Source organism: Mytilus edulis, chromosome 3 (assembly GCF_963676685.1).
Source record: "Mytilus edulis chromosome 3, xbMytEdul2.2, whole genome shotgun sequence".
In the NCBI taxonomy this organism is placed as follows: domain Eukaryota; kingdom Metazoa; phylum Mollusca; class Bivalvia; order Mytilida; family Mytilidae; genus Mytilus; species Mytilus edulis.
In genome coordinates, this window is record NC_092346.1 from 30,783,726 (window position 1) to 30,795,871 (window position 12,146).

Sequence of the window (12,146 nt, forward strand, 5' to 3'; positions counted from 1 at the left end):
GACCCCAATTTTACGGTTCACTGAACATAGAAAATGATAGTGCAAATTTCAGGTTAAAGTTTTTGGTCAAGGTAGTTTTTGATGAAGTTGAAGTCCAATCAACTTGAAACTTAGTATACATGTGCCCTATGATATGATCTTTCTAATTTAAATGCCAAATTAGAGTTTTGACCCCAATTTTACGGTTCACTGAACATAGAAAATGATAGTGCAAATTTCAGGTTAAAGTTTTTGGTCAAGGTAGTTTTTGATGAAGTTGAAGTCCAATCAACTTGAAACTTAGTATACATGTGCCCTATGATATGATCTTTCTAATTTAAATGCCAAATTAGAGTTTTGACCCCAATTTTACGGTTCACTGAACATAGAAAATGATAGTGCAAATTTCAGGTTAAAGTTTTTGGCTTCAGGTTAAAGTTTTTGGTCAAGGTAGTTTTTGATGAAGTTGAAGTCCAATCAACTTGAAACTTAGTATACATGTGCCCTATGATATGATCTTTCTAATTTAAATGCCAAATTAGAGTTTTGACCCCAATTTTACGGTTCACTGAACATAGAAAATGATAGTGCAAATTTCAGGTTAAAGTTTTTGGTCAAGGTAGTTTTTGATAAAGTAGAAGTCCAATCAACTTGAAACTTAGTATACATGTTCCCTTTGATAAGATCATTCTAATTTTAATGCCAAATTAGAGAATTTATTCCAATTTCACAGTCCTTTTAACATAGAAAATGATAGTGTGAGTGGGGCATCCGTGTACTGTGGACACATTCTTGTTTTACATATTTCCCTTCTGTTTCTCTTGAAATTATGGTATATTGAGCTCTCCTTTACACTATTTACTTTTCTTTAATAATCCGGAAAAATCAGTATGACGAGATATTCTAAATATATCCAACCTACATTATATTTTATAGTGACATCATTGTTGGAATGCCACACTGCGTTGAAGCAGGGATATCATTCACTGGTTATTTAAATCATTGAATGATTACAGGTGATTCTTCCGGTGGGAGTCAAAATCTCCCGCTTTTTAGACCCTCTTCCGTCCCTACCGTTAAAATTTGAAATCTTCCGCTTTTTGAGAATGTCAACCTCGAAAAAATCTTCAGTAGAAATTTTTGTTTACAAAATTGATACTGACAGGGAAGAAGTCCGAGAAACTCAAAATTCATATTGAAAAAGTCCGAGAAAAACGGAAGTTTCCTTTAACTGTTTTGATGTCAAAAGGTAAATAGCCTCGAGTTATCTATGAAGGTGTTAAGGATTAGACTGTATAAACAGCAATGAAAGAGTATTGGCAATGGGCGCACTACGTTTGCGCGCATTGGGGGATTAAAATATTTTACGTTTGCGCGCAGCTTTTGATTACATTTGCGCGCATTTATTTTACAGGTAATCTCAGGTAAAAATATAAATAAAAATTATATTAAGTTATAAATAACTATATTTTTTTTTGTATTTTCATTTTAATAAATTATTAATTTTAAAAATAGTTTGTTTATCAGTCAAATTATATACTGTTCATATTGAATTCTAAAAGCAAGTAAAAACTCCGTTATAGCTTAAGGTCAAGTTACAATATATGAATGGGCTATGTCACGGATTTTCTTAAAATTTTGCATACTCCTTTGACTTACTGAATTGTGTCTGAAAATCGAAAAAAATCTGCGGTTTTATCTCTTTTTTCCCTGCCTTATGAGACTTATACTAAAGGAAGGGGTACTGATACTTGTAAATAATTGAACAAATTAATAGATAAATAAGCATTATTACCTGTATTTTCCCTAAAGCATTACTGATTGAATACTTTCAAAATATGTGCCTTATGATAACATTAAGAATGGAAATGGGGAATGTGTCAAGGAGACAACATACTAAGACTAACGGAAGGGGTACTGATACTTATAAATAATTGAACAAATTAATAAATAAATAAGCATTATTACTTGTATTTTACCTGAGTTTACCTGAGTTTACCTGACAAAAAATTCGCGCAAATGTAATCGAAAGCTGCGCGCAAATGTAATGGTAATGCGCGCAAACGTAATGCACCGTTGGCAATTACCTGGTGATCAACTAGCAAATTTAGGACACCTGTCTGGATGATTAAAAGTGAAATCCTGACAATGGATTAATTAAAGTTGAATAACTACTTTTTTGTGTACTGTAAAAACATTGAACAGTTATATTACTTAACCTCAAGACAAATGTCTTAATGGTCTCAAATATGATATGTATGCCTACTACACTGGTTGCAAAGCTGACTATGGTGACCATAATGACTTGACCAAACATATGGATACAGCAAACCCACCAGAAAGCTCACAACTTTATCAAGTCAACACCACTGTTCAGTTAGTGGTACCAAAATTGACAATGTAGCTTAAGCAGAGATACTTTTTACCAACTATATATGATGGCTAATCACTCTATTACCAACTATATATGATGGCTAATCACTCTATCTTGAACTTTATATATAATAAATAAATATTTAAAAAACCCTTATCTTCTATTTCGATCAGGCCAAATAAAAATATATGTGTGGTACTTTTTTATTTGGCCTCAAGTAAAAATGGCTAAAGAGTTATAGAATCATTAACAAAAAAGGAAAATATGCAGTTTAAACACCAAAAAAACCATTGCGTACGTCGATAAAAATGTTGATAAAAAATCTCTAGTTATGAGGCACAAACTCCAGCTGAAAATTTCTAAATCTCCAGTTGTGACTTGACAACTCTGTCACATGTCTCAGACATGAGACATTCTCAAGATTGTGCACTAATTAAAAAATCGTATTTGTTTAATTTAAACATAATTATGTTTGCTGTAGATAATTCAAACATCAATATGCAATACTTTAATTTGTAGGTCATCAACTTTCAAAGTAAACAAAGTCCGAGGGCTACATGAGATTGGGGAGAGAAACGATTTTTTTCATTTTTTTCTGCAAAACTTTGTTTTAAGAATCTTCCTCCAAATCAGGAGCACCTCAATTTATAAGTAATTGTCCACTAAAATAAACACTTAAAATGTAACATTTAGTATATGATAAGTAGCTATATATAGTCTTCCATTAAAACTTAATTGTGTGTACCAACATAATCATTGTAATGGTAACAAGAAAAAATTAAATTTTGTTGTTTAAACCTATTCATTCATGAAATTTTACAAATATTTTAAAATGTAGTATTTGGAAACAAGCTTCACACAGTTTACATTAATCATATTGTTTTTTTTTTTATTAGTACCTGTTCCCGTGTGATGAGAGTTTCAACTGGGAACTTTATCACTGGAAATTTAAATCTGAATAGATTTTTCAGTCCTAACTTTCTTAAGAAATAAAATAAAAATCTCAAGAGTAGTCACAAAAAATGGAAAATGGCCCTAGCCTGCAGTTCAGTCGTACATTATTAAGATTTCAAAAAATATTGTAGTTGTTGTTAAATGACCAAATTCAACTAGTTGAATTTTAGATAATTAACTATCAACTTTAATTGAATGTTTAGATTTAGAAGATGCAGATCTAAATTGGTCTAAATTGAATCCTAAACTGAAGAAACGAAATTACATTAAACAACAATTGATTTCAATATTGTCAACCTTTCTACATGTTTCTAGCTGTTCTTTTTTTCATTCTTTATATGAAAACTATCAAACGATACCACACACCCCTCTCTCCAAAAAAAATGAAATAGAAACAAGGGGCGTCTTTCCCCTCAGAGCTATTCAGCTCTTTGATTTATTAATGTTTCATGTAAAGACCTTTAAATGTGAGGTACTATTCAAAGATACAAGTAGAATTGAACTGTGTAAGCTTGAATACTACACATTTTCTTGAAATGTTATGAACGTTCTGTGATGTGTTTTTGTCTTGATAGTGCTTGCTAGATAAACCTACTTTTTTTTCTATAACCAATACTCAGTTTCACATTATACATGAAATACTTTCAAAAGGGTTGCCTTTATGCAGTAGTGATGAAGTAAAGGACATGGTTTCGCAAACTTATACTGATAATAATGATTTCACCAACCTTGGCTGTCTGAACTGTTCAAATCAATTAAAAATCTAAATAGTAAGATATTACTGTTTCATGTAAAGGCCTTTGAATGTGAGTCACTATTCAAAGATATTAGTAGAATTTGACTGTGTAAGCTTGAATACCACACATTTTTAACTGGATTTTTGTGACAAAAATGTCTGTTATTGATTTGGGGATGTACTGCGGGCAGCATCAAATGTTGTCCGTGCATTAACTCATGAACTGTTCAACCAAAGCTTTTAAAATTTTAATATGTTGTTACTGACAACTAAATGAAGGTCAAGTTCAATAATGGCGATTTTGACTTTTACCGTTCAGGAGTTATGGTTCTTGTAAGATTGAAAAATGGAGTTTCCAGTCGTGTCCGTGCATTTACGCATGAACTGTTCTATCAAAGCTTTCCAAATTTTAATATGTTGTTACCGATGACAAAATGGAGGTCAAGTTCAATAATGACGATTTTGACTTTTACAGTTCAGGAATTATGGTTCTTGAAAGATTGAAAAATGGAGTTTTCAGTCGTGTCCGTGCATTTACGCATGAACTGTTCTACCAAAGCTTCCCAAATTTTAATATTTTGTTACTGATGACAAAATGGAGGTCAAGTTTAATAATTTTGACTTTTACCGTTCAGGAGTTATGGTTCTTGAAAGATTGAAAAATGGTGTTTCCAGTCGTGTCAGTGCATTTTCTCATAAACCATTCAACCAAAGCTTTTGAAATTTTTATATGTTGTTACTGATGACAAAATAGAGGTCAAGTTCAATAATGACAATTTTGACTTTTACCGTTCAGGAGTAATGGTTCTTGAAAGATCGTAAAATGGCGTTTCCATTCACGTTGTTGCATTTACTAATGAACCATTCAATCTAAGCTTTTCAAATTTTAATATGTTGATACTGACTACAAAATGGAGGTCAAATTTGATATTGACACATTTCACTTTCAGCATTCATCAGTTATGGTTCTTGTGATATTCCCAGGACACTAATAAATGTTAATAAATCCGGTTTGCTGTCGTTCTGACAGCCTCTTGTCTTGAAATGTTATGAAAGTTCTGTGATGTTTTTGTCTTGATAGTGCTTGTTTGATATAAAACCTACTTGTTTTTCCATTACCAATACTCAGTTTCATATTATACTAGAAATACTTTCAATAGAGTATTCACTTTCTGCAGTGGTGATGAAGTAAAGGACATGGTTTCGCATATTTATACTGATAATAATGATTTCACCAACCTTGGCTGTCTGAACTGTTTATAAGTTAACATCTAAAAAGTGATAGATTTTTTTTCATGACATTTCTGTTAAAAGTCCTATCAATTCCTGTCTTGAATGCTCCTCCATTTCCACATAATAGACACAGCCACACATTTGTTGAACAGAACACCAAATTCATGACAAATTGAACTGATGATATTCAGTCCCATGAATAGAGAAAACTTTACTTGCAGTAAAAGTTGTGGGTTGATTGTCCACAGAATCTGTGAATCTTGATATCTCGCTTGCAAACAAACTGATGTGTTTTAAAAAAAATTATTGTAATAATTTTAATTTTATATTGTAGGGAAATCTGAAGTTATACCTTCAAACACTGGACTTGGAATATCAATGTACTCCTGTCGATGAAGAAAAAGTGAACATACTGTTTGAAAGTTTATTGAACTGTGAAAACTTCTCATTAGAAACTAAGGCAAAAATGTCTCAAAGAAAATTGGAATTTTTAGAAGATTTTTGTACAGACATAAAAAAGTAAGTTACTAGGGCAATCCAGCAGAAAAAAATACCCTTTAATGTTATTGAAAAATTCTGAAGTGATCTAAATTATGTAAAACATCACCAAAAAATATAATTTAAAAAGGTTTTGTGCAGTATGACAGTTAAAGATTAGGAATTGATGAATTCAGCTACGTTGTTTTCTATTTGATCTAAATGTTCTAGTCTTTTTCAATCAGACACTCACTATCTTGAAAGAGGGCTTACATTTTTGCTGTTACAGTCTTCAAAGCCTGTCAAGTTGTATTAATTTTGTTTTATCAAGACAATAGCTGGCTACAACAACTTTTAAACAGCAATCATGGTGGCTATCTATATGGGTTTTTTTTTTCCATTTGACTGTATTCAGTACTTTTAATTTCTGAAGAAATTCTAAAAGTGGTTGGATGCCCTTGACAAATACGAAGAAAAAGCTTTATTTTTACAAGTGTAAGAACCTGACAGTAGTGATGAAGTAAAGGACATGGTTTTGCACATTTATACTGATAATAATGATTACACCAACCTTGGCTGTCTGAACTGTTCACCATTAGATAATAGTGTATATGTCTAAAAATGATTAATCAAAAATTAAAGATTGAATAATACGATGCGGGAATTTCTCGCTACATTGAAGACCTGTTGGTGACCTTCTGCTGTTGTTTTTTTCTATGGTCGGGTTGTTGTCTCTTTGGCACATTCCCCATTTCCATTCTCAGTTTTATACACACAAAACAAAAATACTTTTCATAAATTTCTACTATGAAGCATGATCTGATTGCCAAATATAGATTGTTTATATCCAAAGTAAAAGAAACTACTAATGACAGTTAAATGTACATGATGTATAGCATTGAATAGATTACTTAATTGTTGGTTGCTGTGTCATATTTCATGTATGTTCAAGATGTATCAGCATTGAAAGAGTAAGATTTTGTTTATTAATAGTTGGTTACTTGACCAACAGTTGAAAATATCTTCATCATATTTAATAGGACTTTCTATCTATTATGAATTTTTTGCTGACAGATTAAAAGATGCTTATGATGAACACCAGAAATTGATGAAAGATTTACACACAGAGAGAAAGAAAAGAAGTTATGATGCTGCTAATTATACACAGTTAGTATTGAATTACAAGTAGATTTTATTATTTTACAGTGTTCTGGGAGAAAAAACTCATCAATTCCTGTAAATATATATAGATTCCTACACTGCAACAAGTGTATTACGATATTTCTCCACTCGAGACAGTTAAATTTTATTATTTAAAGCGCGAGGCTTGTCGAGAGTGGAGAAATATCGTAATATACGAGTTATAGTGTCAGAATCTGTTTCTCTAATGATTTTTATCCTTCTTTTTCAAAGATTTTCAGAAACTTGTGTTTTTTATATATGCAACGGTATTGCCGCTTTTTTTCATGGCGTCACAATAGCAAAATTCAGAAGAAAACAAAACATTTAGACATCACAATCAAATTTTGACTAATCATTTGCCGAGAACAGATTTTTCACTAGTGAGGAGAAATATTTTTCTCACACCGGTCAGGAAATGTGAAAAAAGCACAAAAATTAGAGAAACAATTGCAACGCAACTACACTCTCATAACACTATTCTTTCAGAATCATTATACGACCGCAAAAATTGAAAATTTTTTGGTCGTATATTGGTATCGCGTCGTCGTCGTCCGAATACTTTTAGTTTTCACTCTCTAACTTTAGTTAAAGTGAATAGAAATCTATGAACTTTTAACACAAGGTTTATGACCACAAAAGGAAGAAGGTTGGGATTGATTTTGGGAGTTTAAGTTTCAAGAGGTAAGGAATAAGGGGCCCAAATAAGCATTAATCTTGCTTTTCGCACAATATCTTTAGTATAAGTAAATAGAAATCAATGAAATTTAAACACAAGGTTTATGACCATAAAAGGAAGGTTGGGATTGATTTTGGGAGTTGAGGTCCCAACAGTTTAGGAATTAGGGGCCAAAAAGGGGCCCAAATAAGCATTATTCTTGGTTTTCGCACCATAACTTTAGTATAAGCAAATAGAAATCTATAAAATTTAAACACGAGGTTTATGACCATAAATAGAAGGTTGGGTTTGATTTTGGGAGTTTTGGTCCCAACAGTTTAGGAATAAGGGGCCCAAAGGGTCCAAAATTGAACTTTGTTTGATTTCATGAAAAATGGAATAATTGGGGTACTTTGATATGCCGAATCTAAAAATGTACTTAGATTTTTTATTATTGGCCCAGTTTTCATGTTGGTCCAAATCGTGGTCCAAAATTAAACTTTTTGTTTTTGTTTGATTTCATCAAAAATTGAATAATTGGGGTTATTTGATATGTCAAATCTAACTGTGTATGTAGATTTTTAATTTTTGGTCCCGTTTTCAAATTGGTCTACATTAAAGTCCAAAGGGTCCAAAATTAAACTAAGTTTGATTTTAACAAAAATTGAATACTTGGGCTTTTTTGATATGCTGAATCTAAACATGTACTTAGATTTTTGATTATGGGCCCAGTTTTCATGTTGATTCAAATCAGGATCCAAAATTATTATATTAAGTATTGTGCAATAGCAAGAAATTTTCAATTGCACCTGATAAATTAAAACAATCTTTACCATTCAGTGATAACAAGCAATTTATTTTACATTTTTATATTTTATGATGTATTTAAATGAGTAGTTATTGTTGCAAACTCCATTAGAAATTTGAATTGAGATCAGTTTTGGAAAAAGGGAAAGGGGGATGTGAACAAAAAAATGGGGGGGGGATTTCTCTCATTTCAGATTTCATAAATAAAAAGAAATTTTCTTCAAACATTTTTTTGAGAGGATTAATATTCAACAGCATAGTGAATTGCTCAAAGGCAAAAAAAATATTTTAAGTTCATTAGATCACATTCATTCTGTGTCAGAAACCTATGCTGTGTCAACTATTTAATCACAATCCAAATTTAGAGCTGAATCCAGCTTGAATGTTGTGTCCATACTTGCCCCAACCGTTCAGGGTTCAACCTCTGTGGTCGTATAAAGCTGCGCCCTGCAGAGCATCTTGTTTTCTGTATGTGGTTTAGTTTCTCAATTTATACATTGATCTTTGAGAAGAAAAACAAAAATACAAGCGAGTTTTGTTTAAAAGTTATAAGTGGTGGGGTATTAAAAGATTTCTTCAACCCAACCATACACTCATTCCTGGAATGGCCAAAGTTGCAAAATATGTCACTCTTTTCATTGTTATGTTTAATATTTGAATAGGAGTATGAGTGAAGAGCCACCTGAGAAGAAACAGAAAAGTGAACCTCCAACCAATGGTGCTAGTGAGTCCATGTCACAATCTGCTGGTACAGAACATGGTAGTTACCCATACTGGGGATCATATAATGTAAGTTGTATTACTGAAACCACAAATGTGTAAATTGATTTTCTTGAACGTGGTCAATTTAAATTTTACTGAGAAGCTGTTGAAAACAAGGTGAATGTTGAAAGGCAGATGGAGGATTTTTAACTTCCCAAATGAATTTAACAGACAATAATTGTGTCTTTTGTTAAAGCAAGTATGTTGAACTAGATACATTTGGGGTATGCAAGTATGTTGACCTTGATATGTTTGGGGTATGTCAGTATGTTGACCTTGATATGTGTTTTGGGGTATGTCAGTATGTTGACCATGATATGTGTTTTGGGGTATGTCAGTATGTTGACCTTGATATGTGTTTTGGGGTATGTCAATATGTTGACCTTGATATGTGTTTTGGGGTATGTCAGTTTGTTGACCTTGATATGTGTTTTGGGGTACTATACTTGTACTTTTTTCGCGGGTACTTATTTTTGTGAATTGTGTATTTCAAACATATTCGCGGGTATTTATTTTTGCGATTTTACATTTATTGCCTTTCAGTTGAAAGGTTTGATTTGGATTAGCGGGTATTTATTTTCGCGATAATAAACCAATCGCTAAATTCGTGAAAATAAGTACAATAACAGTATTTTACATATATTTTTTTGTCCAGTAGATCAGGAGAATATGATACATAATTTACAAACCAGAAATCTTAATTTGACAATAGTTGTACTGTTCAGAGAGATATTGATGTATTATGACATTTGTGAAAGAATTGATAATAGAGCTGATGTTGAAAATTTGCTCAAAGTGTTTTACCTGACCAGTGCTATATTTCATTTGAATATCAGCTACAGTACTGACAAAACAATTGCATAGATAATTGATAGTTGAAGAAAACAGAATAATCTTGTACAATGGCCATTGAAAATAGTAGTGATGAAGTAAAGGATATGGTTTCGCAACTTAACCTGATTATTTATTGATGACACTATCCTTGGCTGTCTGAACTATTTTTAGAGATTTGATGTGTACCTAGTTTCAGTTAATGAAACTCTGAGTTGAATATAATAAAGATTGTATGTTTTCAATTAGGTAGTTGTAGTTTTACATGTAAGTTGAGGTTTAGTTTTGATGTGTGTTATTTTCACAACATAAGAATGAACAAAAAAAAGCTTCCTTTGTAATTTCAGAACTTTTACCATTAGTTATAATGCAAAATGCATTCTTATCCACCATGTCTTAACTGATTTCCCCCAAACTTTACCAGATTGTAAAAATTAATGATAGGACACGCGCTTGTGATTTTTTGAAATTTCCATTTGTTATTCTAGTTACAAAGCTTTTACATTGAACCTAATTTTTACAAGTCAAGCTGTTTTTCTGTATTGATTTCCTCCAAACTTCATTTTATTATGGGAATTGAAAAATGGAATTCTCGCCTGGTGTATTTGCATTTGAATATCAGCTACAGTACTGACAAAACAATTGATAGTTAAAGAAAACAGAATAATCTTGTACAATGGCCAATGAAAATAGTAGTGATGAAGTAAAGGATATGGTTTCGCAACTACAGCCTGATTATTTATTGATGACACTATCCTTGGCTGTCTGAACTATTTTTATACGACCGCAAAATTTGAAAATTTTTTCGTCGTATATTGCTATCACGTTGGCGTCGTCGTCGTCGTCCGAATACTTTTAGTTTTCGCACTCTAACTTTAGTAAAACTGAATAGAAATCTATGAAATTTTAACACAAGGTTTATGACCACAAAAGGAAGGTTGGGATTGATTTTGGGAGTTTTGGTCCCAACATTTTAGGAATTAGGGGCCAAAAAGGGCCCAAATAAGCATTTTCTTGGTTTTCGCACTATAACTTTAGTTTAAGTTAATAGAAATCTATGAAATTTTGACACAAAGTTTATGACCACAAAAGAAAGGTTGGGATTGCTTTTGGGAGTTTTGGTTCCAACAGTTTAGGTCCTAGGGGCCAAAAAAGGGCCCAAATAAGCATTATTCTTGGTTTTCGCACAATAACTTTAGTATAAGTAAATAGAAATCAATGAAATTTAAACACAATGTTTATGACCACAAAAGGAAGGTTGGTATTGATTTTGGGAGTTGAGGTCCCAACAGTTTAGGAATTAGGGGCCAAAAAGGGACCCAAATAAGCATTTTCTTGGTTTTCGCACCATAACTTTAGTATAAGTAAATAGAAATGTATGAAATTTAAACACAAGGTTTATGACCATAAAAGGAAGGTTGGTATTGATTTTGGGAGTTTTGGTCCCAACAGTTTAGAAATAAAGGGCCCAAAGGGTCCAAAATTAAACTTTGTTTGATTTCATCAAAAATTGAATAATTGGGGTTCTTTGATATGCTGAATCTAACTGTGTATGTAGATTCTTAATTTTTGGTCCTGTTTTCAAATTGGTCTACATTAAGGTCCAAAGGGTCCAAAATTAAACTTAGTTTGATTTTAACAAAAGTTGAATTCTCGGGGTTCTTTGATATGCTGAATCTAAAAATGTACTTAGATTTTTGATTATTGGCCCAGTTTTCAAGTTGGTCCAAATCGGGGTCCAAAATTAAACTTTGTTTGATTTCATCAAAAATTGAATAATTGGGGTTCTTTGATATGCCAAATCTAACTGTGTATGTAGATTCTTAATTGTTGGTCCCGTTTTAAAATTGGTCTACATTAAAGTCCAAAGGGTCCAAAATTAAACTAAGTTTGATTTTAACAAAAATTGAATTCTTGGGCCTCTTTGATATGCTGAATCTATACATGTACTTAGATTTTTGATTATGGGCCCAGTTTTCAAGTTGGTCCAAATCAGGATCCAAAATTATTATATTAAGTATTGTGCACTAGCAAGAAATTTTCAATTGCACAGTATTCAGCAATAGCAAGAAATCTTCAATTGCACAGTATTGTGCAATAGCAAGAAATCTTCAATTGCACAGTATTGTGCAATAGCAAATATTTTCAATTGCACA

The 12,146-nt window shown here is 31.9% G+C and overlaps 1 protein-coding gene and 5 non-coding genes across 7 annotated transcripts in view; all 6 read left to right on the forward strand.

The window, feature by feature from the left end:
- Positions 1 to 12,146, forward strand: part of LOC139516225 (pre-mRNA-processing factor 39-like) — a 45,719-nt gene that overhangs the window by 23,553 nt on the left and 10,020 nt on the right. For both annotated transcript variants that reach the window (XM_071306196.1, XM_071306197.1), the window contains 3 exons: positions 5,611 to 5,795; positions 6,828 to 6,920; positions 9,060 to 9,186. In XM_071306196.1, the coding sequence (XP_071162297.1) occupies positions 5,611 to 5,795; positions 6,828 to 6,920; positions 9,060 to 9,186 (405 nt within the window). The remainder of the gene's footprint in view (positions 1 to 5,610; positions 5,796 to 6,827; positions 6,921 to 9,059; positions 9,187 to 12,146) is intronic.
- On the forward strand, positions 3,972 to 4,052 carry LOC139518221 (small nucleolar RNA SNORD53/SNORD92). Its single transcript, XR_011663313.1, has one exon. It is a non-coding gene; the product is annotated as a small nucleolar RNA SNORD53/SNORD92 (small nucleolar RNA).
- Positions 5,219 to 5,299, forward strand: LOC139518219 (small nucleolar RNA SNORD53/SNORD92). Its single transcript, XR_011663311.1, has one exon. It is a non-coding gene; the product is annotated as a small nucleolar RNA SNORD53/SNORD92 (small nucleolar RNA).
- On the forward strand, positions 6,261 to 6,341 carry LOC139518223 (small nucleolar RNA SNORD53/SNORD92). The gene has a single exon (XR_011663314.1). It is a non-coding gene; the product is annotated as a small nucleolar RNA SNORD53/SNORD92 (small nucleolar RNA).
- LOC139518212 (small nucleolar RNA SNORD53/SNORD92) lies at positions 10,076 to 10,157 on the forward strand. Its single transcript, XR_011663304.1, has one exon. It is a non-coding gene; the product is annotated as a small nucleolar RNA SNORD53/SNORD92 (small nucleolar RNA).
- Positions 10,681 to 10,763, forward strand: LOC139518215 (small nucleolar RNA SNORD53/SNORD92). The gene has a single exon (XR_011663307.1). It is a non-coding gene; the product is annotated as a small nucleolar RNA SNORD53/SNORD92 (small nucleolar RNA).